Source organism: Diabrotica undecimpunctata, chromosome 8 (genome assembly GCF_040954645.1).
Source record: "Diabrotica undecimpunctata isolate CICGRU chromosome 8, icDiaUnde3, whole genome shotgun sequence".
NCBI classification, from domain to species: Eukaryota; Metazoa; Arthropoda; class Insecta; order Coleoptera; family Chrysomelidae; genus Diabrotica; species Diabrotica undecimpunctata.
The window spans coordinates 9,624,050-9,646,786 of record NC_092810.1 but is presented as its reverse complement, the minus strand read 5'-3'; the positions used below and the strand labels follow the sequence as shown (position 1 = coordinate 9,646,786).

The 22,737-nt window shown below is 33.3% G+C and overlaps 2 protein-coding genes across 3 annotated transcripts in view; both read right to left on the bottom strand.

The window, feature by feature from the left end:
- LOC140449244 (uncharacterized) overlaps window positions 1–22,737 on the bottom strand; it is a 151,367-nt gene that overhangs the window by 7,499 nt on the left and 121,131 nt on the right. The window lies entirely within an intron of this gene.
- LOC140448199 (probable peptidoglycan muropeptide transporter SLC46) overlaps window positions 1–22,737 on the bottom strand; it is a 34,565-nt gene that overhangs the window by 5,245 nt on the left and 6,583 nt on the right. Inside the window, exons 3-4 of the mRNA XM_072541314.1 lie at window positions 6,066–6,454; window positions 1,935–2,036 (exon numbers count right to left, since the gene is read on the bottom strand). Of these exons, the coding sequence (XP_072397415.1) occupies window positions 1,935–2,036; window positions 6,066–6,454 (491 nt within the window). The remainder of the gene's footprint in view (window positions 1–1,934; window positions 2,037–6,065; window positions 6,455–22,737) is intronic.

Sequence of the window (22,737 nt, the reverse complement as noted above, 5' to 3'; positions counted from 1 at the left end):
CCTATATTTATTTATAATGTGTTAAAACATATTTTTTCAAATTGTGACAAATTTGTTTTAATACAATATCAATAGATTCCACGTAGTAAGGGTTTCTGCTACAAAATTATTTATTGATCATTCCAAAGCTCTTGCTGGCATTTGACATAAAATTATTTGCAAATATACCTACTTATTAAAAAGTAGGCGTGAAAATGTATAAATTATTGGAAAGCTATTTACCGAACAGAAATATTAAAATAAAAATGGTAAATAGACATAATAGAAGATGTTGGTATAGAAATAAATTTTTATTGATTGCGAAATAAAACAGTCTTAGTAAGAACGCTTCTTATGCGCACGGTGTTAGCATCTAAAGTAGTCCTCGTTTCATGATGAATTCCAATTTTAAAATATTTCTCAAGAACCAATTTTAAAAGTTGCATAGAGTGACCATCGATTGCATCTTCATCATACATACGGTCACCAAAATGCTCATAGATTGATTTTGGGACATTTTGTATGGTTTTATTAATCAAAATATTCATAAGGTGTTTAACTAGTCTGTTGTAGATATTTATAGTTCTATTAAAAAATCTGAAATATTTTTCAGCTTCCTTACAAGTTTAAATAACCAAAAAGGATGCTTTTGAAAGGTTTTTTTATACTGTTTTCTCTGTTGAAGTTTAGAGTAAGTTTCATCATTAATCAATATTATTTGGAAACCTACATAGAAAAATAAATGAGTTTTATTCATTTCACTAATTTATTGTTAATTCATGAGAAATATTAAATTAAAAAGCTACTAAACAGATCTTTTTAATCAGATGATGTCTACTTACAATTTAAAAATGTCTATACTAATTTCATGAACTAATATCTTGTTCAATACATTAATTAATATGAATAAGCCCAATGATACGCCTATGAAAGACATATTTTAAAATGTAAACACACAGGCTTCCTCAGTTCCTCATCTTAAATAATGTAAACAAACAGTACTTACAAATTAAATGAGACATTGGGATGTAAATATTTCGTTTTTTTTTTGCAAATGCAAAACTGTAGCAAAATTATTATAATTTGTTTATTTCACTATTTACAAATATCACTTAACATACAGCCAAAATATCGAAAAACAACTTTTTCTCATCTTGGGTAAAAAGTAAACAAAACATGGACATGACATGGAACAGCATTTGAAGTTTGACGTAGAGCCATAAGACAGAGAAATGTAAACACCGTTGCCATTAATAAATAGGTTTCAGTGCTTCTACATATAAAATAATTGGTTGATATCTGTTATATGCTATTATTAAATGATATGCACACTATGTGCACATTTGATGTTTTAATTAAAATTTAATATATTAATATAAGTAATAAATTATTATTTTGGTTTTATAGCACCTGTAGAGTATAAAATAAATATAGTAATATTTTCAGCGATACGTGAATAAGATATTTTAATAAAAAAATGTGACAACATTTGAAGGTGCTGAGAATGTGACCTAGTCAAATAATTTTGGCTTCACATTTTTATGTAAATAACTGAGTCCATCTGTGTTTATACGTCCATGGGTTAAACATTCAGCGCAGGTGCAAGAGTCGGTCAAGTACTACCAATACAAGTGAAGGAAGAATATAGAGTACTATGGAAAAAGGAACTGCAGGAAAGCACACAATTAAAAGTAAATGTTAGTAAAAACGAACACAAAGACGAATATTACCAAGTGATAAGGGCAACGCAACTGTAACTATGGACAAAAGTCAGAGTTTCTTTTCGGAAAATTGCGAATATGTTTCAAAGAAGGTTAGATACTTTGGTTAATTATCATTATCAAGGAAACAATTTCAGAATAACCTCCAATTTAAAATATGAAAAAAAAAAAAATTAAGCGCAGCAACGAGTCAATAATCTTTTTTTTATTTAAATTAAAAAATGTTTTACTTACCAGATACGTATACTGCAAATTGAAATGTAATGAATAGACTGAAATCCACAGGACTCCAACCAAATTTTAATTTGGAAAAATAATAAATTAGATTTGCTTCTCCTAAAATTAAAATCGTATGTTATTATTCACTCATCAAAAATAAATACAGTACACCCTTGAAAGTCCGACTTTTGCAATCCGACTCGCTCGGTAGTCCGACGCACCTTCCGTCAAGGTCGCCGCCGTGTCTGTTTGAACTGAAACCTGTCGCGAAATGAATCTCATTCTTACCGGATGCTTCATTTTCATTTCGTGTGTTTTCCGTGAGCAGTTCGGTTCGATAGTGTTTTTAGATACAGTAAAACGTTGTGGGTAGCGGGTAGGGTAGCGGGTAGACACTCTTTACGATCCCGGTAAAGACAGGTCTGCCTCAGGGATGCGCCCCTGCCCACGCGAGCTCGTTTTTTTTTCTCCCAATCCTCTTCTGGGAGAGGAACGGATCCTAAGCCCTAAATCCTACCCACCAACCTAGACCTACCCAAATCCTTCCCTTCCCTCCTCAACCCGCACTGGACCAGCGTGAGGAGATAACGGTCCAAACCTTCAAGTCAATGTACAGGACAAAAAAGAAAAGACCCCCAGTGCCCAGCACTTCCCAGCACTTCCCAGAGACTTGATCGCGGCAGCGATCAAACAACTAACGGAAGGGGGGGGGGTGCTAAGAATCCCTGGGTAAGACCCGGCTGCCACAAGATGACAATTTGACTATGCTCCTACAATATTCGAACACTGACGACAATAGATTCCCAGAAATAGAAAGTGAACTAAAGAATATAAAATGGGATATCCTTGGTATATGCGAGACCAGAAGATAAAGTGATGAGTATATAATACTAAAAAATGGCACACATTTTATGCATAAAGGAGGCGAATACACGGGAGTGGGATTTTTGGTAAAACAAAGCCTCACACAGTGTATCGAAGAATTCAAGCCCATATCAGACAGAGTAGCATATCTCATCATCAGGATTAATAAAAGAACCACTCTGAAAGTGATCCAAGTGTACGCTCCGACCAAAAGCCACGACGATGAAGAAGTAGAAATATTTTATGATGAAATAAGAACAGCTATAGATACAAATAAAGTAAATTACGAAATACTATTAGGAGATTTTAATGCTAAATTGGGCAAAAAAGAGGAAGATTACGAACATTTAATTGGTAACTATGGCTACGGGAAAAGAAACGATAGAGGAGAAATGCTTCTCAATTTCATGAATGAACATAACATGTACTCAATGAACTCCTTTTTCAATAAAAAACCAAGCAGAAAATGGACATGGATGAGCCCCGATAAAAGACAAAGAATGAAATAGATTATATCTTAACGAAGAATAGAAACCTAGTAGAAGACGTATCAGTATTAAATCAGTTTGACCTAGGAAGCGATCATAGACTAATAAGAACAAAACTAATAATTAACAAAAACCTAGAAAGAAAAAGAATACATGAAAAAAGATACAAATGGACATCTGAAGAAATCAAAAATAGTGAATTTAATAAAAAGATAGCGTATGCATTAAATCAAGTTAGCATGCAGCAGATAAACTCCAATGATATTGATGATTTGAATAACCCTATTACCGAAACAGTGAATAAAAGCCTTCTGCAACTGAAAAAACCAAAAACAACATACAATGAATTAGACAAAGAAATATTACAACAAATAAAAAGAAGGAAGATCTTAAATAAATCTAACAAAAGGGGAACCGACGAATATAGAGAACTTAATAGGCAGATTAGAAAAGGACTCAGACAACAAAAAAGAAAAGAAAACGAAAAATTAATAACAACAACTATTGAAAAAAATAAGAGTATGAAATGCCTCAGACCGACACTAGGACGACGTCAGATGATATCATTAATGGGAAAAGACGAAAATGAAATCACAACTAGAGAAAACATACTGACACGAATAGAAGAATTTTACACAGAACTTTACAGAACACATCAACAAGATGATGAGATGAGACCAGCACGGAAATTAATAAAAAATGTTGGATCAGAAATAATGCCGAAAGTAACAATTTCAGAGGTAACTACAGCATTGGAAAACATGAAGAGAAATAAAGCTGCAGGAGAAGATAGTATTACCACAGATATGATATTAGAAGGAGGTAAGGAAATCATTGCAATTGTAACTAAGCTTGTGGACTGTTGTTTATATCAGGGCAAAGTCCCTAAGAGCTGGAACAACTCTAAAGTAATCTTATTACACAAGAAAGGTGATAGTCGAAAATTGGAAAACTACAGACCCATCAGCCTATTGTCACACCTGTTTAAAATACTCACCAAAGTCATAACTACTCGACTAACAAGGAAATTAGACGAATACCAACCATATGAACAGGCAGGTTTTAGAAAAGGCTATTCAACTTCCGATCACCTGTTAACCACAAAAATATTAATAGAAAAATGTAACGAATACAAGTTTCCAGTTTTCCTAGCATTTGTAGACTACGAAAAAGCTTTCGATACCATAGAACACACGGTCGTAATAAACGCAATGCAAAATTGTAGAATAGACAGCAGATATATTAACTTAATAAAAGAAACTATGAACCAAGCTACAGCTACATACTACCTAAATGAAAATGAACACACAAACCCTGTACCATTAAACAGGGGAGTCAAACAGGGAGATACTTTATCGCCCAAACTGTTCACCTTAGTTTTGGAGGACGTTTTTAAAAACCTAAATTGGAAATATAAGGGAATAAACATCAATGGCCGCTACCTCAGTAATGTACGATTTGCAGATGACATAATCCTGATAGCTACTGACCTACAAGAAATGCAAACCATGCTTTTAGAACTACATACCGAATCTTCTAAAATAGGACTGAAAATGAATTTAAACAAAACAAAAGTCATGCACTCCGAAGACACCGTGACAATAATAAACGATAAAGTTATAGAAAAAGTTGAAGAATATATATATTTAGGACAAAAAATAATACTAAATAGGGAAATTCAAACCGAAGAAATAAAAAGAAGAAGAAAGTTAGCTTGGGCAGCATTCGGTAAACTGAACTATATACTCAGAAATCAACAAATTCAATTACATCTTAGATCTAAAGTTTTTGATGCATGCATTATTCCGATATTAACTTATGCGGCACAAACATGGACAATCACAAAAAAGAATATGAATATATTTAGAGTCACTCAACACGCGATGGAAAGAGCAATGCTAGGTATATCACTTAAGGATAAGAAAACAAACAAATGGATAAGACAGAAAACCAAAGTCACCGATGTGGTGCAAAAATCATTAAAGTTGAAATGGGAATATGCTGGACATGTAGCTAGGAGCGATCTAAACAAATGGCACAGATCAATTTTAACCTGGAGACCATACCAACACAAAAGACCCAGAGGCAGACCTCCTATGAGATGGACAGATGATCTGAAAAGGACTGCCGGGAAAAATTGGCTACAAGTAGCGTACAATAAAAAACAATGGAAAGGAAGACTTGAAGAGGCTTATGTTTAGATGTGGACGTGAATGGCTACACGAAGAAGAAGAAGAAGAATACGTTGTGCCAAACTTTAATTTAATTCGTTTAGAAAGTTCAGTTCAATTGCGAGCACAAGTTCAAAATGAAAGCACAAAACGCTGACTCTAAAAGATAAATGGGATATTATTAAGAGATGCGAGTGTGGTGAAACTCCGACTGCAATATCTAGATTCTATGATATTGGACGAGCTACAGTGTACATTATAAAAAACAAACGCAAAATCGAAAAATTTATGAAATGGGAGAGAAAGAGAGAGAGAGAGAGAGAGAGAGAGAGAGAGAGAGAGAGAGAGAGAGAGAGAGAGAACGAGAGAGGATAGGCTACCCAAAAGAGCACTGAATGTTTTATGTACTGTGCACTGAATGCTAGAATGCTGGGAAAGAGATCAGTTGGAAAGCCAAGAAAGCGCTGGGAAGACACAGTAAACAGCGACGCACGTAGTAATAAATGACAGTCTTTATTTTTAATAATATTATTCCGATGTATGTACATATATTTAAGTTGGAACAATATTTTTAAATAATCAGAAAAGCATAGAAGAAATACGTAATAGAAATCAATACATACCTCTTAATGGACCCAATGAAAGCAAAGTAAGCAGCAATGTCAAGAATATCCTTCTTCTTCTTCTATCTTCTCTTTTTTTAAAAGCGACTTGGAGCGTCTGATATACATGTTTGATATCAAAAAAGTCGTTTAAAAAATCCTTGCTTGGTTTTTCGAGTACTTCTCCATTATCCCTTTTATATTCCCAAATATCCTTGATGAAGAATAAACCGTAGAAGTATACAGTTGTGTAAAGAATGAATGATATCGCAAATACACCATAAAATCGTACTTGATGGAACAGGATTCCACTGATTAAGTTTCCAATACCTATAACAACTGTAACTCCAGCGTGGGCAAGACCCATGCGTGCTGTTCTACTGTGTTCACTGCTAACTGCACTGATATAACTAAAATATGATAATAGATATGATAGGCTTAAAATATTTAAAATTCTGAACGTATTTATAGGTAGTTATAAAATAATTAATACAAATTAAGAACAGAGGCCAATACTCCAAAACTTGGTATACTCGTTTTCATCGTTCTTGGCGTGTGCCTGAAATAAGCTACTACGGAATTTTTAATATTCGTCTCTCTCTGATACACAGATGCGTAATTCAATTGTGCGAGTCACGTTCGTCATGGTAAAGTGCGATGAGAAGGGAATGAAGAGACCACTCACGTCTCCCAGTATTGTAGCAATAACACCGATGCGTTTGGCCGATACGGTGTGGGTGATAAGTTCGGCCTCTTTACGAATACAGATAGCTGGCAGTGACGTGTTTTTTTTAACATGTTACCCTGATCTGTGCAGGTTTGAAGTAGCTGATGAAATAGTTTTTATAAGTAAACAGTTTTTAATTAATTAATAGTTTGAGCTCTTACTGTGTGGAATTCCATTACATAAAATAATACTCTCGACACCTTAAAAATTCCAGTTTATTATAAATTAACTCTCTCTCTTCCGATACCCATTGCAATAATGACTTGTGGCATTGTTCTTGAATGAGCTGGCTAATAGGTTTATAATTGTAGCAATTACCATTGATATTTTATGTTGTTTTAGTCGATTTGAGTCAGTCATTGTTGGAATTTGTTCCGAACAGTTTTACTTATTATTTTTTGTTGTGAATAACTAATTGTTCTATTTAATAAAAAAAATGCCGGGAAAAACGATAACAGGAGAAATGTGACAATGTGTAGTTCATTTATTGGAGTATTTTAAAAAAGAAAAAGAAAACAACGGACCTTTGCTTTCGTTATCATCGGTACATGAACGAGTATCGGACGCTTTGAAAATCAGTCTTCGCACAGTGACAAGAATAAAGAGTGAATACAAAACAGGAGCAGCTCTTACTACACCAGGAGAGTCACGTAATGTACAAAAAAAAGACTAATGATGTCAGCGATACTATAAAAGGAGAGATTAGAAATGTACTGTATGGCATGAAAGCAAAAGGAGACCACGTTACAATTAAAGTTCTAAATAGACAATTAAGAAACAAGCATCTATATGACGGTTCTGATACAAGTTTGTGGCGTCTTGAAAAATTGTGGGTTTTCATACAAACTAGAAAATAGTAGACGAGTGCTATGTGAGAAACCATGTATTGTCTCCAAACGACTGTATTTTTTGAGGCATTATATGAGAAATTTTTGAAGTCCAAGCCCACTTTAGTTCGTTTTTTTAGATGAAACATGGATATTCCCAAAAGAGGCATATAAACGTACTTGGCAAGATGACTGTGTAAAAAGCATCAGAAAAGGATACGAAAATACAGGTAAACGCTTTGTTGTTTTACATGCCGGAAGTAGGCAAGGATTTGTTAAAGATGCTGGATTACTGTTTTCTACGAAATCGAAGAGTGCAGACTATCATGATTCTATGGATAAAGAGTCTTTTAAAAAGTGGGTCTCCGAAAAGCTGATACCAATGTTGGGGGAACCATCTCTAATTATTATGGATAATGCCTTATACCATAGCTCTTTAATAGAAAAGTTACCGAATGCCAGTTGGAAAAAATCGGACTTACAAGAATGGTTACGAGCGAAAAAAATAATTTTTGACGACGATTCGGGCAAGACAGAGCTATTGAGTCTTTGTCGCCAGAATAAACCACAAAATACCAGGTACGTTATAGACGAGCTACTCCAAGAACATGGGCACCTGGTTTTGAGATTGCCTCCATATCACAGTCAATATAATCCGATTGAGTTGGTCTAGGGCATTTCTAAACAATACTATGATCGTCATATAGGAGAACATGGACGTGGAGATGAAACAGTGAAAAAAGTTTGGGGCGATGCATTAGCTGAGGCAACACCTGCAGTGTGGGCGAGTTGTGTTAACCATACTGAAAATTTAATTCAGGACGACTAGGCAAAAATGGTCACATATGATGAAAATGAAAGTAGGATTATCATCGATTTGGCGGAAGATTCCAATGATAAAGACAGTTTCAGTGAAGACGCTGACTAATTAGCTAATTAATCAAGGTCAGTACGTTGTAACTGTTCATAATTCGCTACAGTGCTTAAAACTTAAAAAATCTGTATCATTTTTTAATTAAAGTGGGTTAAATAATTAACACTTTTTTGGGTATATTTCAAAATCCTTTTAAAATGTACTTTTAGTTATATCCTGTCCTATTGTAGTGCAAGCTAGAAAAATATTCCTTCGCAATTTATACGTATATTCCGTTATTAGAAATTTAATGAAAAATAATTTATAATTTTCGTTTATAACTATTATTTCGTTTGACATGCTACATTTTGCTCCGCCACTGGAGGAGGTAAACGAATCGAACTTAGACAAGGAAAGACAGATGAAACAACTTATTGCAAGTGTTTTTACACGCACACGCCAATAACGATGAAAACGATTATAAAACTAAACTTTATTTATTATAAAGTGGGAGGGGTAAGGGGAGAGAGAGAGAAAGACATAAATCACTGTAAGTGGCTATCCATTAGGTGTACTTGTTTATAGGCGTACAGTCTATTAAATTCATTTTTTACGACTATAATTGGTTTCAAATGAGTGTAGAGTAATAAATCATGAAGTGTCATAAAATTTGCCTGAATTTCGGTGTCGTCATGGGCGTAGGCAAATGGACGGATGTCAACTTCGTCGTCAAAAATTGATGTACCTCAAAATATCATATTTTGGATATTTTGTGATAACCAATTTTATTTAATTTTTCGATTAACTTATTCTTCAAACTCGTATTCCATTATATGGTCATTAAAGCTAATTACATTTTTATTTATAAAAACAAATTCACTTCCTTACTGAACGAATAAAAGCATTAGAAGAAACTGATAAGGGTATGACGCACCTCCTAATATTACTAAGAACTAAAATAAATCAACATGAAGACTAATAACGCGTAATGAGGTTTTACTTACACTTTCATTATAATCCCTCTTTTATTTTATTATTATCATTCGACATTCGACATTCGAGTTAGTAATTGTTACTACACCAATTAAACGTACAGTAATATTGTGATATAGAAATAGTGAAAAAGTTATAAAATGGCGACATTTACTCCAAAGAAAAGAGGTGTAAAAAATTCTCCGCTATCTGTTAGTGAAAAAGTTATAATTTTAAATGTATATGATTGCATAAAACACGATCACCCTAGTTTGTCTGTGCAAGAAAGTGTTGAGCGATGTGCCCGAATGACTGGAATTGGACAGTCCACGATTTTTAAATTATTGCGAGAAAGAAAGATATCAGGCCAGTTAAGTCCATGCAAGAGAAAATCAGGAAGACCAATAAAAATCTTAGGTGAAGACACCAAACGTGACATTCGAAGAAAAGTTCATTCGTTTTATTTTAAAAAGGAAATACCCACCCTTGACAAAATACTAATGGAGATAAGCCAAGATAACGATATTCCTTTGATATCCAGAAAACTTTTATGGAAAACTTTAAAAAGTATGAATTTTTCCTGGGAAAAGCACAATCGAAAGGCACTATTACTGGAAAGTGATGAAATCATTTGCTGGAGACGAAAATATTTGGGAACTATAAAACAGTACCGCAGAGAGCACAAGAAAATTTTTTATCTTGATGAGACGTGGATAAACGAAGGTTATATAGTCCAAAAAATGTGGCAAGATAAAAATGTAACAAGTGCTCGCCAAGCTTTCATAGAAGGCCTTTCGACGGGTATTAAAGTGCCTTCGGGAAAAGGGAAGAGGCTTATAATTGCTCACATTGGAAGCGAAGAAGGATTTTTAAAAGAAGGTTTGTTAAGCTTTGAGTCGTGTCGGACGGGAGATTATCATGAGGACATGAATTCGGATGTCTTCGAAGACTACTTCGGGGAAATGTTAAAATTTCTTCCAGCTGATTCGGTCGTGGTTATGGATAATGCAAGCTACCATTCAAGGCGCATAGAGAAGGTACCAACTTCAGCTTGGAGAAAGCAAGAAATTATTAACTGGCTGTCAAATAAAGGTATTCAGTTTGAGACGAATTCAATAAAGAAGGAACTACTAGCCATAGTAAAACAACATAAATCTCGCTTCATAAAATATGCCGTAGAAGATGTAGCAGAAAAGTATAAAGTAACTGTGCTACGCCTACCGCCATATCATTGCGAATTAAATCCCATAGAACTTATATGGGCACAAGTTAAAGGATATGTTGCAAGGCACAATACCACATTTAAAATGAAAGATGTCAAGGTATTGTTTGATCAAGCCATTATGGAAATCACATCAGAAAACTGGCAAAAAGCAATCCAGCATGTTTTAAAAGAGGAAGATAAAACTTGGTCGATCAGGTGGTTGACCCTATAATTATAACACCAGGGGATGATGACAGTTCTTCGGATGAAGACTATAGTGATGTAGAATTGTAATAACGTATCCAGTAAAGTTTTTGTAGTTTTTGTGAATAAATTGATTTAAACTCCCCACAAGTGTTTCAATATGTAAAGTTCATTCGTGTGTGTTTGTGAGTATTTCCCGATTTCGGTTCGTATATATTTTATTGTTACATTTTATATTTTTTTAATAACACTGTTCTGCTGTATTACATTTTTATTTCCTTTAATATGATTTTTAAGAATGCATATTCTTTTGTCAATTAACCCACTAGCGCGCCTCTGGCTCAGTGTTTATCTGTCGATAACAATGGACTAATCCCTTAAAACAGGGTGATACCTACCTGCTCTTTATGAAACGACAGAATTTTGCAATGCGGACGGAATTTATTGACGGATTATTGACGGATTACCCTGTAGCGCTTTTGAATACTTCATGAGATTTTATTACTCTACACTCATTAGAAATAGATTATAGTATACACTAAAACTGGAGAGCTAGTATGTAACATTTTCTTTTCCACAAAGTAGGTCACAAAAACATATGTTTCCTTGCTGGCCACTTTACATTGTAACAATAGAATATTTTATTTTTGCTTATAATAATAAAAATAATACTTTAGATCTAGTTAAAAAAATGAGTTTTCATTCATATTAATAATGTGTAGACAATTATTTAGTCTGTCAATAGAAAGAGTGCTAGCAACCGCAGATGCTTGTTTTGGTTTGTATGTACATAATGTCTTTTAAAAACATGCCAAAACGTGTTTATGTGGAAGAAGTTATACATCGAGTCATACATGACATGAATTATATTGTTACAAAAACAATACTCTCCGCAATTAATTCTACGTATTCCGTTTATGGCAATAAATAGAACGAAACTCAATTATCGAGATTCGAAGTTTATGTCTGAGGAAAATTTAATTCTCTTGAGTGTCAAATAAACGAGAAGTCTATTTATTAACGGAATTAATCAATGTCCTGACATTATGTCGAAATGTGTTTACACAGCAAAATAAATACACAACAGATGAATCAACAGCTGAATCAGCAAATTGCCGCAACTACACAACGAAGCAAATATTTTCCTAAAAACTAAAAATTCCGTCAAAGGAAGAACTGGAATACGAAGTAAACATTTAACTTGCATGATATGGAACAGGAATGATAACAAGTTGAAAAATTTGTTGCTTGAGAAATAACGAATTTTAAATAGTTTTGATGCTCTGATTTCAGAAGTGACTTCTGTTTCATAGTAGTTTTTCTTTTTAATCGATGGTATAATTTTAACGTCGCTCGAAAAGATATACACAAAGATACCTGGAAATCAACAGCCGGACTTACAGTAAATATAATAGATCATTCTACTATAAACGTAAGACACTCATCCAATATAACAAATGTTCGCAACAGAATAGGAGCAAATACGGGCTCTGATCATTACTGGATCGAAATTAGGGTAAGGGCCAGAATTTTAAACGTTTAAAAAAGAAAATATGTTCTAAACATGAACGATAGAATGTAGAAGGACTTCAGTAAAAGAAAACAGACTAAAACATGGAAACATAAATTATTAGTGGGAAAGGTGCAGAAACATCATAAAAGAAGCAACTGAAGAATTACTAGGTATGAAAGGTAAACAAATAAGAACAAGAACGAAAGAATGTTTTGACGAAGAATATCAAATTATATTAGAGAGAAAAAACAGAGCATATAAAATGATGCAACAGTGGTACAGAATCCGACAAGCAGAGGAAGAATATAAATAACTATAAATAACTACACAAGGAAGAAAAGAAAATCCACCTCAGAAAGAAGAGAGAAATTATGAACAAAGAACTTCAAGAACTACAAGATTTAAGCAAGCCAATAAAGACGAGACAATTTTATCGAAACTGAACAAAAGCAAAAAGGAATCCAAACAAAAGAAGTAAAGAGCTAAGCATGGTAATATATTGACAGAACAGCAAGAAAAACTTAGAAGATTGAATTCGTGAATGAGACCGAAAATGTTTTAGGTTATAGTGATATATTAAATGTTCATTTGTAATACTCTATTTAACGTTTTTTATAAAAATATTGCTTTTAATTATGTGTTCTTAATATGTCATACGCTAAATAAAAAATAAATTCTCCGTTACTGATACTCTTCTTGGTAAAACTCATAAGAACTGCTAAATTATAGGATAACTTACGATATCACGCGTATGACTCATTTCATTATTTCTTTGCTGGAGTACAATAGGCAGTAGAAAACTATGACACTTAAAGAACCTGAGTTTATTTATCGTTGCGGCAGGGAATTTGCGAACAGAATGACTTTTAGCTGAGAAATCACCGAGAAAGGTAGTAAGCGGCCGGTCGCCGATGGCAGAGTGTCCCGGGACTGGAGTTCAAGCAGAAGGGTGGAAGAATAAGCCTCTACCTGAGCGAAACCTGCAGCAAAATAAATATGAGTAAAGTGATTTAGATCTGTCGTCAAATCAAAGTGGCGACTCTAACATTATACAAACTAGCTTAACGTCATTTGATGAACTTGTTTTTTAACCAAATTTGATAGCGGTTTGACATAAAAATAGGCAAAAAAATCTGCTACAGTAAGTATCCTTGGTGATGTAAGGACTATTATTAAAACCAATATAAAAAACAATATACAGATTCCAATTAATAATTTCTTAGTTGACTTTATTAATTCCTTGAACAGTATTTTCCAAAAAAGTGTGTCAGTTTGCGCATGGAAGTACACTAATGCAGATTTTGCAACAGACTATAACGGAACCCTTATTGTATATTTTACAATTCTTGCTCTAATTATTTTAGTTAGTACTTTCTTAAGTGATTGTATTTCTGTAGCTACTAGCTTATTGTTGAAACAAACCATTCAGACTTCCAATCTTCGGCCATATTTTCTTCTTCCAGATTGTTAGATATTATTAGTTTATCGATTATTAGCAAAAACTCTTCTGTCTTTTTTAATAATTCGTTTACGCTTTCATCTCGAGCCACTGCTTATTTTGTTTTAGTTTTATTATTAGTCCGTATAAGGGAGGCAACAGAAAACATAATATACGAGATTAAGACTCAATTTTGGTGGCGGCGCCTTTGGAAAAAGGAGAAGAAATTGTAATTTTGTACCAGAATATTTCAAATTATCCAGATTTAGCCACATGGCTTACACTCCCTCTAAGGGGAGAATTCACTTATCCCAGATACCTATGGTATCAAAAGAATTGAGCTCTGGTGGGAATCTTTCCGTGTTATCGAGCCCTATAGGCGAGCGGTTTACCCCTCAAAAGACGCTTAGAAACAGAATATACCGACTAAAATTCTTTTTGCATTTCTAATGCACCAAACCTTTTTTATTCGATTCTATATATTTTTCCAAGATGGAATGTATTTTTGTTTAATTTTTGCAAGTGGGCCGGCAATTGTTATTAACAAATAACTTATACAAAAAAGCGATTTCACCGAATTGCTTCGAAATCAATTTTTTTAGGTGTATCTCATCAAAATAAACACTTTTTCTCTATTGATAATTTTTCGAAAAATGCTTCCTTTTCGAGTTATTTGCATTTTTTTGTTGAAAAAATGCCTTAATTAGTGATTTTTGGGATTTTTTTTCTAAAAATCTACTAAATGAATTGCAATTCTACAAATAGCTTTATAATCTTTAAACCGTCGAGTACAAGTTAGAATATTTTGATAAGGATAATCTTGCTAAAAACGTAAACCCAAATATTTCGAATATGCCTTTCGAGCAGTCTACCGCTAAGTGTGTACAGCGGTTGCGGCGATACAGGCGTGCGGCGCGTAGAAATATTTGTTTAAATTTAAAAAATTAATTCAATACAAATATTACATACAATTTATTAAAAAAAAAAGATATTTCTAATTATTTTTATATAGACATATTATAATTAAAACAATTAAAATTAATTTTTTACAATGCTATAATAATGTAATTTTTCTTTTAATATAAGTGGTTGACTATATTATTGAATGTTTTATTACAGTGAAATACATTAAGCAATATATAATTAATTTTCATTGAAAAATATAATAAAATTAAAATATAATATTAATTATACATCGTTTTCATTGTCAATAATTTGAAAATTTTCGTCAACAGCAACAGGATTTCCATCTAATAAGCTGATTTCATTGTCTTCAATAGAGTCGTCTTTAACATTTTTACAATTCTCTGGTGTACATGCACATACTGCGCAGCATTCTAAATTATAGGAAATACAATTACAATTTTTCGTAGAACATTTTCCGGTACATGAGCAGAAATACTTTTGTAACATATCTAAACTAGTTTCGCCTTCAAAATAATTAAAATCGAAACAATTATTTTCCATTGTCCAACCATGGGTTAATGGATCAAGAGATGAAATAATATTGTTTTTTGCTTGAACCCATTCATTTATTTGCCACTTTGCTCTTAAGTAATGTTGTAATAATGCTGGTTTCGAAGGTGGTAATTTTTCATTAGATGCATTTTTTTAGCGCCTACAGCACCTCAACCGCTGTACACTCTTAGCGGGATACTCTCGAAAGGCATATTCGAAATATTTGGGTCCACGTTTTTAGCGAGATAGAAACAATTTATCCTTGTCAAAATATTCTAAGTTGTACTCGACGGTTTAAAGATTATAAAGCTATTTGTAAAATTGCAATTCATTTAGTAGTTTTTTAGAAAAAAAATCCCAAAAATCACTAATTACGGCATTTTTTCAACAAAAAAATGTAAATAACTCGAAAAGGAAGCATTTTTCGAAAAATTATCAAGAGAGAAAAAATGTTTATTTTGATGAGATACACCTAAAAAAATTGATTCCGAAACAATTCGGTGAAATTGCTTTTTTGTATAAGTTATTTGTTAATAACAATTGCCGGCCCACTTGTAAAAATTAAAAAAAAATACATTTCATCTTGTAAAAATATATAGAATCGAATAAAAAAGGTTTGGTGCATTAGAAATGCAAAAAGAATTTTAGTCGGTTGATGCTCTTCTTATAGGGGTAAACCGCTCGCCTACTAGATGAGTTGATATGCTGGAGTATCTCCCAAAAGTTTTCGTACACATCTGGTAGTCGAGAGTATTACAGCTTTCTGCATGGTCTTATACAGATGTTCATTCAGACCCAGCTTTTTTATGTTATCTAAGTGGTTTTTTGGAATGGCTCCAGTAGAAGAAAGAATAATAGGTATCGTCTGTTCTCCATTGTCTCCTTATTTGTATTTCCAGATCTCTGTACTTGGTGATCTTTTCGTTGTATTTAACACGCAAATTATTGTTGTTAGGTATCGCCACGTCGCTTAGTGTTGTTTGTAGCGTTAGTTTATTAACTAGTACAAAATCTGGTCTATTGTGTGCTACCGTTTGGTCTGTGAGCAAAGTGCGCTCCCAATACAGCTTGAAGTTGTCATTTTCAAGCATACTCTCTGGGACGTATTGATAATATGAGAGATGGTTTGCTTTGAGAAGTCCCAGTTTGATAGCTACTTCTTGATGAAAGATTTTCCCTACTAAATCGTTTCTTGTAAGTCCTTTCGAATTTATTATTATTATTATTATTACCTCTTGTTTCGTTTTTATTTTCATAGCTCTTTCTAGCCCTATAAAGTTTTCTGTTGTAGGTACATTTACCATGTTTTGGTATTTTTTTATCGTCAGTTGTTACTTTTTGCGCTTTTATAAATCTAAATAATTTTGTATTACTTCAACTACTTTCTCCTAGCTCTTGTATTGATTCTTTGACTATTTCCTTTTTTTTTGTTTATGCAGCATGTGTTTATAATTTTATTTATTGACCTATAAGTCTACTTTACACTATGAACACCCAATTATTTGTTCTTTGAATATGTTTTTTTACTGCTTTTAAGGCTTCCTCCCTTTTATAGTAATTTTCATAGTCAGCGAATCAAATTTTTCTGAATTCTATATATTTTTTTCTATATCTTCTGTTAGTATTTTCATTTCCATATTTTCTCTTCGTCTCTCTAACAGCTTGAGTTATGCTTTTCCATTTTTTTGGCGATTAAGATATGTAATATAACTAAAATATAATATATTTTATTACATTTGCTTTAATTATTATCAGAAATAAGGAACCTCAGTAAGCTGAAATTGTTTTTATTTTGGTTTGATTATTTTCTTCTTCTTCGAGTTTTCCCATTATGAGTTCGCCATTTTTGTCCTCCACAGCACTCTATTTCCCCAGTCATCGTCTCTGAGGTCTCTATCTATAACAGCTTTTCCTATGCTCTGTGCTCTGGCATTAAATGCACTGCAGGGCTCTGTTTTCCAACTTTTTTGTAATTGAGAATTCATAGTGAATATATTATGTAGACACGATCTGGCTTTTCGGAATCCGCCTTGTTCTTCGTGGTCTCGATGAGCATATTGTGGTATAGATTTCTTGTTGCCGATTTAAGTAGTGATCCTAATGGAGTTATTAAGCTGTTTTACTATTCTGTGGTATAATGAGCTTGATTGAAAACTTTATGATTTAATTTTCATTCCAAATTTTGTGCTAGTACGAGCAGTAAAGATTTTTGTATTTCTTTACTATTAATTTCGGATTTGCTTATATATCTCTTTAATTTATTAAATTCCAATTTTAATCTTTCAAATTCTTCGATTAAATTGCAAAGGTAAATATTTATATGACTTACCAAATATATACTTAGTTATTGACCAGTTCTGGATATTAAGTCGGTTTTTGTCTAACTTGGATGCAGAAGGTAATGTTGAAGCTAATCTGGAAGAAAAACAGCTTTTCTTAATTCTATAGCATGGATAATTTCATTCTTTTCATTTTTTTCTTGTGTGGGAGTTCGAATTGTAAATATTATTCTTTTAAAATGTCAAAATTAATAATATAAGTGCCTAAAAAGTTTTTTTGTTTTTTATATAAAACGTGTTTTACATGCTGTAATATTTTATGTACTGTATATTATCTTTTTTTATTTTTATGTTAATGTGTGTACTATTTATTCCTCTTGAATTTGACTCAAAGAGGTTCAAAGGGATAGTGATGCACAATATAAGATGCCGTCTCCAGTTAGCATCTCAATCTCAATCCCTATCCTCACAGCCACGAAGTGCGGTCTTGACCACACGGGTAAACCTCGGACACCTAAGCAACTATCCTGCAGATTAGGTAACCAACCCCAGTGGAAGGCAAGGTCAAGATAGACGAGGAAGGTACACATGGTTCTCCTTGCTTTGCCCAGTAGAGTGTTTTCACTGCAAAAAAAGACAGAATCGAAGGAAGCAGCAGTGCTAAGAACAACGGTGGTCAAAGAGGAGTGGACACCTAATAAGCTCAGAGAAGAACAAGAGAAAGATCCAATTTTATAGAAAATTGGATTTTTCCAATTTTCTATTAGAAAAATGGCAATAAATATCAATCCTAGCTCAGTAGTTAAAACATATTAAATCCAGTGGGACTCTTTTATCATGGAAGGCGGATTGCTTAAACGATTACTGGAAATGATAATATTTTCAAGTCGGTGATTCCAAAGAAATTCGTCAGTTAGACGACAGTTCATCAGGAGGGTATTTTGGTGTGAAGAAAACCTTTCAGAGAATTCTGGAAACGGTTTTATTGAATGAATCGTTTCGTCAATGTAGAGGACTGGTGTAAGAAATGTACTACCTGTGCCACGAGTAAGGGACCTTACTGAAAAAGAAAGGCTCCTATGTAAGAAGTCCATTTGAAAGAATATCTTTGACCGTTTCCGGAAAGCGAAAAGGATTACTTCACAAAATTAATAGAGATCTACGCAATTCCAACCAGAAGGCCACTTCTATTGCAGATGTGTTGATCAAATAGTACATCAGCCAATTTGGGGTGCCTTTGGAGACCCACAGTGACCAAGGAAAGAACTTCGAAAGCGATCTATTCCAGGGAGTCTGCGATAGCCTAGGTATGAATTAAACAAAAACAACAGACTATCAACTACAATCGGATGGATGGTAGAGCGAATGAATAAAATAGTTGGCAAGTATTTGGCAAAAATAATGTCCAATTATCAGCGAGACTAGGACCAGTACCATCTATTCTTCGCAATGGCCTACAGATCCACTGTTAATGAATTAACAGGCCAAATACCAGCAAAATTCTCATTTGGACACGAGATGCGACTACCTTGTGATCTAGAGTTTAGATGTCAAGAAGCAAAGAAGCAAAAGGGCTGTTCTTCCAAGTTGCAGTAGTTCTGGGAAGGTCCATACCTTAAAGACAATATTAACGATATAAACAAGACTCCTAGTAGAAAACCGATCATAGTACACCATAACTAGTTGGCGCAATTCGAAGGAGTCAACGAAGTAGATGAAGAAGAGGAAAAAAAACCCAAGTCAAAGAAGTACCTGACCTCACGTTTGAGGAATTCGTGAAGGCATATGGAGATAACAGTAAAGCAAGATATGGTGTAACTACTGAAAAAAGGAAAGATCTATTTGCACTCCCAGATTAAAGACGCATGACGATTACCATCGATCTTTCGAAGAAAGTTCTACCAGCTCTCGAAAAAGCTCTGAAATTTGAATATACATCCCTTTACCCTTTCTATCTGGTAACAAAATACTGCCCGTGGCCAGCCTACCTACCAAGATGTATGGGAAACTTGAGGGTGCACGTCCTGGAATCCAAAGTGAAAAAATTAGCCATGCCCATGCTAGAATGCCGTCAACTGGTTGTCCAAAATATGGTGGAGGAAATCTTTAGACACCGAAGTCAAGGTATTAGTCTGTTACAATCCGCATAGTGAAAAGCAAAAACCGTACCTTGCAACTTTTATACAACTGGTAGTTGTAAAAGAGAGTCAAGTGGCCGTTACCAGCATCCAGTTAAAGTTCCGACAAGATTTCAAGAGAAATCATGTCTTAAGCAGAGGCAATGATATGCTAAGCTCTGCTTGGGTTCTGGGAACATTTCGAACATTAAGAAGAAGACGTGTAAATAAATTAATAAATGTTATAAATTAATTCTGTTTTAGTATTACTATTCAAAGGCTTTAAATAAATTAAAACAAACATTACAATATTATAACTTATATCCGTATATGTGAGATAGGAGTCTTCCATTATTGGATTAAAATTACCGGTATATTCTTGAGTCTGCATTGGAATTTAATATTTTCTTTCTTCTTGCATTGTTTTCTTATTCCTTTGTTGAACTTCTTCTTTATTTTTAATATTTTTATTATTGAATATAATTTATTTTTGATATTAAGTAATTTCAAGAGCTTTATATAAAAATTAAGTTGCAAATGAATGTTACTCTTAATTAATAAATAATAATTAATAATTTTAATAAATAAAATATCAAGAACTGAAATAGTTTTTCTCAAAATTCAAAGTTGTTTGCATCTTCTTGACTTGACGTTGACTTGACGTTGGAGTTGATTTTAGATTGATGAGTTTTTCATTTAAAAAAAAGAAAATTGAATAGGAAATGACAATCTTATAGAACTTTAATAAGGATGTACGTAACACAGGACCAATATGGTAATGAACTGATGACACCTATTAGAGATTCATAGTTTAGTACAATGGTCAACATGGTAGCTAACTCTTGATACTGTAAAATTTATATACTATAGTAGAAGCTACAGTTAGAATGCAGTGCAGGTAAAATAGGCAATGTATTTCTTATGGGAGAACAGCCGACCACGTTGCCGGTTTGCCCTAAGTGGCGCATCAGGACCAGATTTAAGAATCATAGCACTGAATATATATTTTTCACCTACTATTTTACTACTTTATTACTAGTGGACCAGATAACCGGCGGTATATTTTACACTACCTTTTACTGCTCTGTTGTTTCAATCAGCAGTGCTCAGCAAGTTATCGTTTATTGGTTTTAATATTTTATTGCAATAGTTAAACAGTGAATTTATTACATGTTAATGTTTTTTAATTTCTTCTGACGTATCGTATAATGTAGGTTTACCCAATAATCAAAGTTATGCCTTTACAAGAACATATTATTTAAAAAATAAGGAGTACCATGTGTTATAATAACTGTAATCTCCTTTATACACAGTTTAAAAATTTGTTTAGTAATGTATTTCTTAAATCCACACAATCATTGAAAAATGATTCATGCTGTTTAAAAATACCTTTCTGTTAACGACACTGTCGTCGACAAAGTAGATCAAATTCAAACGTCATCATATTTTTTTTTTCTGTTTATCGTTAAAAATTAATTGATGGTCGTGGGTTGTATTAGTGTTATTTAATAATTTAACAAAATACACAATCAACAAAAATCTTATTTAACAGTTAGTGCTGTGTTACAAAAAATAAAAGACAAGGAACTGTGTGATATTAGTTTAAAAAATTTGTGGAGGGTGCTGAAACATTTAGGTTTTCGATATAAAAAGACAAATAATAGACAAGTATTGTGTGAACTCTCTAATGCTGTTTCAAAACGGTGGCATTATTTAAGAAAATACATGTAGAATAAAACGTCTGATAGTCCGAGGCAAGTTGTATTTTTAGATGAAACTTAGATTTTTGCTATAGGAAATATGTCAAAATCATCCTGGCAAGATGACATCACGAAATGTCATTCTTCTAGTCGTTCTGGTAGTGGTAAACGCTACATTATACTTTATGATGGAAATGGTGAGGGTTTTATTCCTGACGCTAGTTTAATTTTTTCGTCCACATAGAATACAGATGATTACCATGGAAATATGGATGCAAATATTTTTGAAGAATGGTTTGAAGAAAATTTGTTAAAAAAATTGGAGCGACCATCCATTAGTGTTGGATAATGTATCCTACCACTCAAGAGTAGAAGAGAGATTTCCTTAAAGCAGCTGGACAAAAGAAGAAATACAGTTGTGGTTGACAGAAAAGAAAATTTATCACAGTGACATATTTTTAAAAGTCGATTTACTTCAAAGGTGTGGAAAGCACAAAATTCAAAAGAAATTTGTTACTGACCAAATGGCTCTTAAATATGGCGATGAAGTTCTTCGACTTCCGCCCTACCATTGCCACTATAATGCAATTGAGTTAGTTTGGAATATAGCCAAAAATTTTTATGATAAATATGCGTCCAAAACAACACATGACGCTAGCGTTCTTAGTTTATGGAAAAAATCGCTAGAACAAATATAGGCAGAACAATGGCAAAATTGTATTAGACATACGGAAGACATAATCGTTCAGTCTTTTCAAACCGAGCGAGTTATAGATGAGGTCCGGCATCTAATTATTCGGATAGACAATTCAGATAGTGACGACTCTGATAGTGAAATATTAGACACTAAAGAGGACAAATTGTTTGCTAAAAAGAAGTAACAAAGAAGTGTTTCGGGAATTCAATTCGGACTTTGTTGTGTGTTTTAGTTAAACTAAACACATCATGAGTAACAGCGAAAGAATATCTTTCGCTAGAAGAAGAAGAATAGAATAGAACAGCTAGAAGAATTGGAACTATGGAACTATTGATAGTAAAACGAGGGGTAGAAGGCCCAATATCAAGAGCAGTATCTCGCACACGATGGGCAGACCAAATGAAGATTCTGGTGAGAAAATCTTGACATAAAGCCGTCCATCTGCCTCAGGATCGCAGTCAATACAGACCGCAAGCTAATATTAACAGTATCACCATGCCGTTCCAAAGGAATAAGGAGGAGTGATTCTTTGAGAAGTATTAAAACATTAAGAAAATAAATTCGTAATTTAAGTTCTCGTTGAAAAAAAAAAACTAGAACCAATCATCGCATTTTAATGGAAAAGTCCGATATATAAAAATTGTCGCTACATTATCCACAAGTTACTATTTTTGTTGAGAATAAGCCACAATTTTACTTTAACA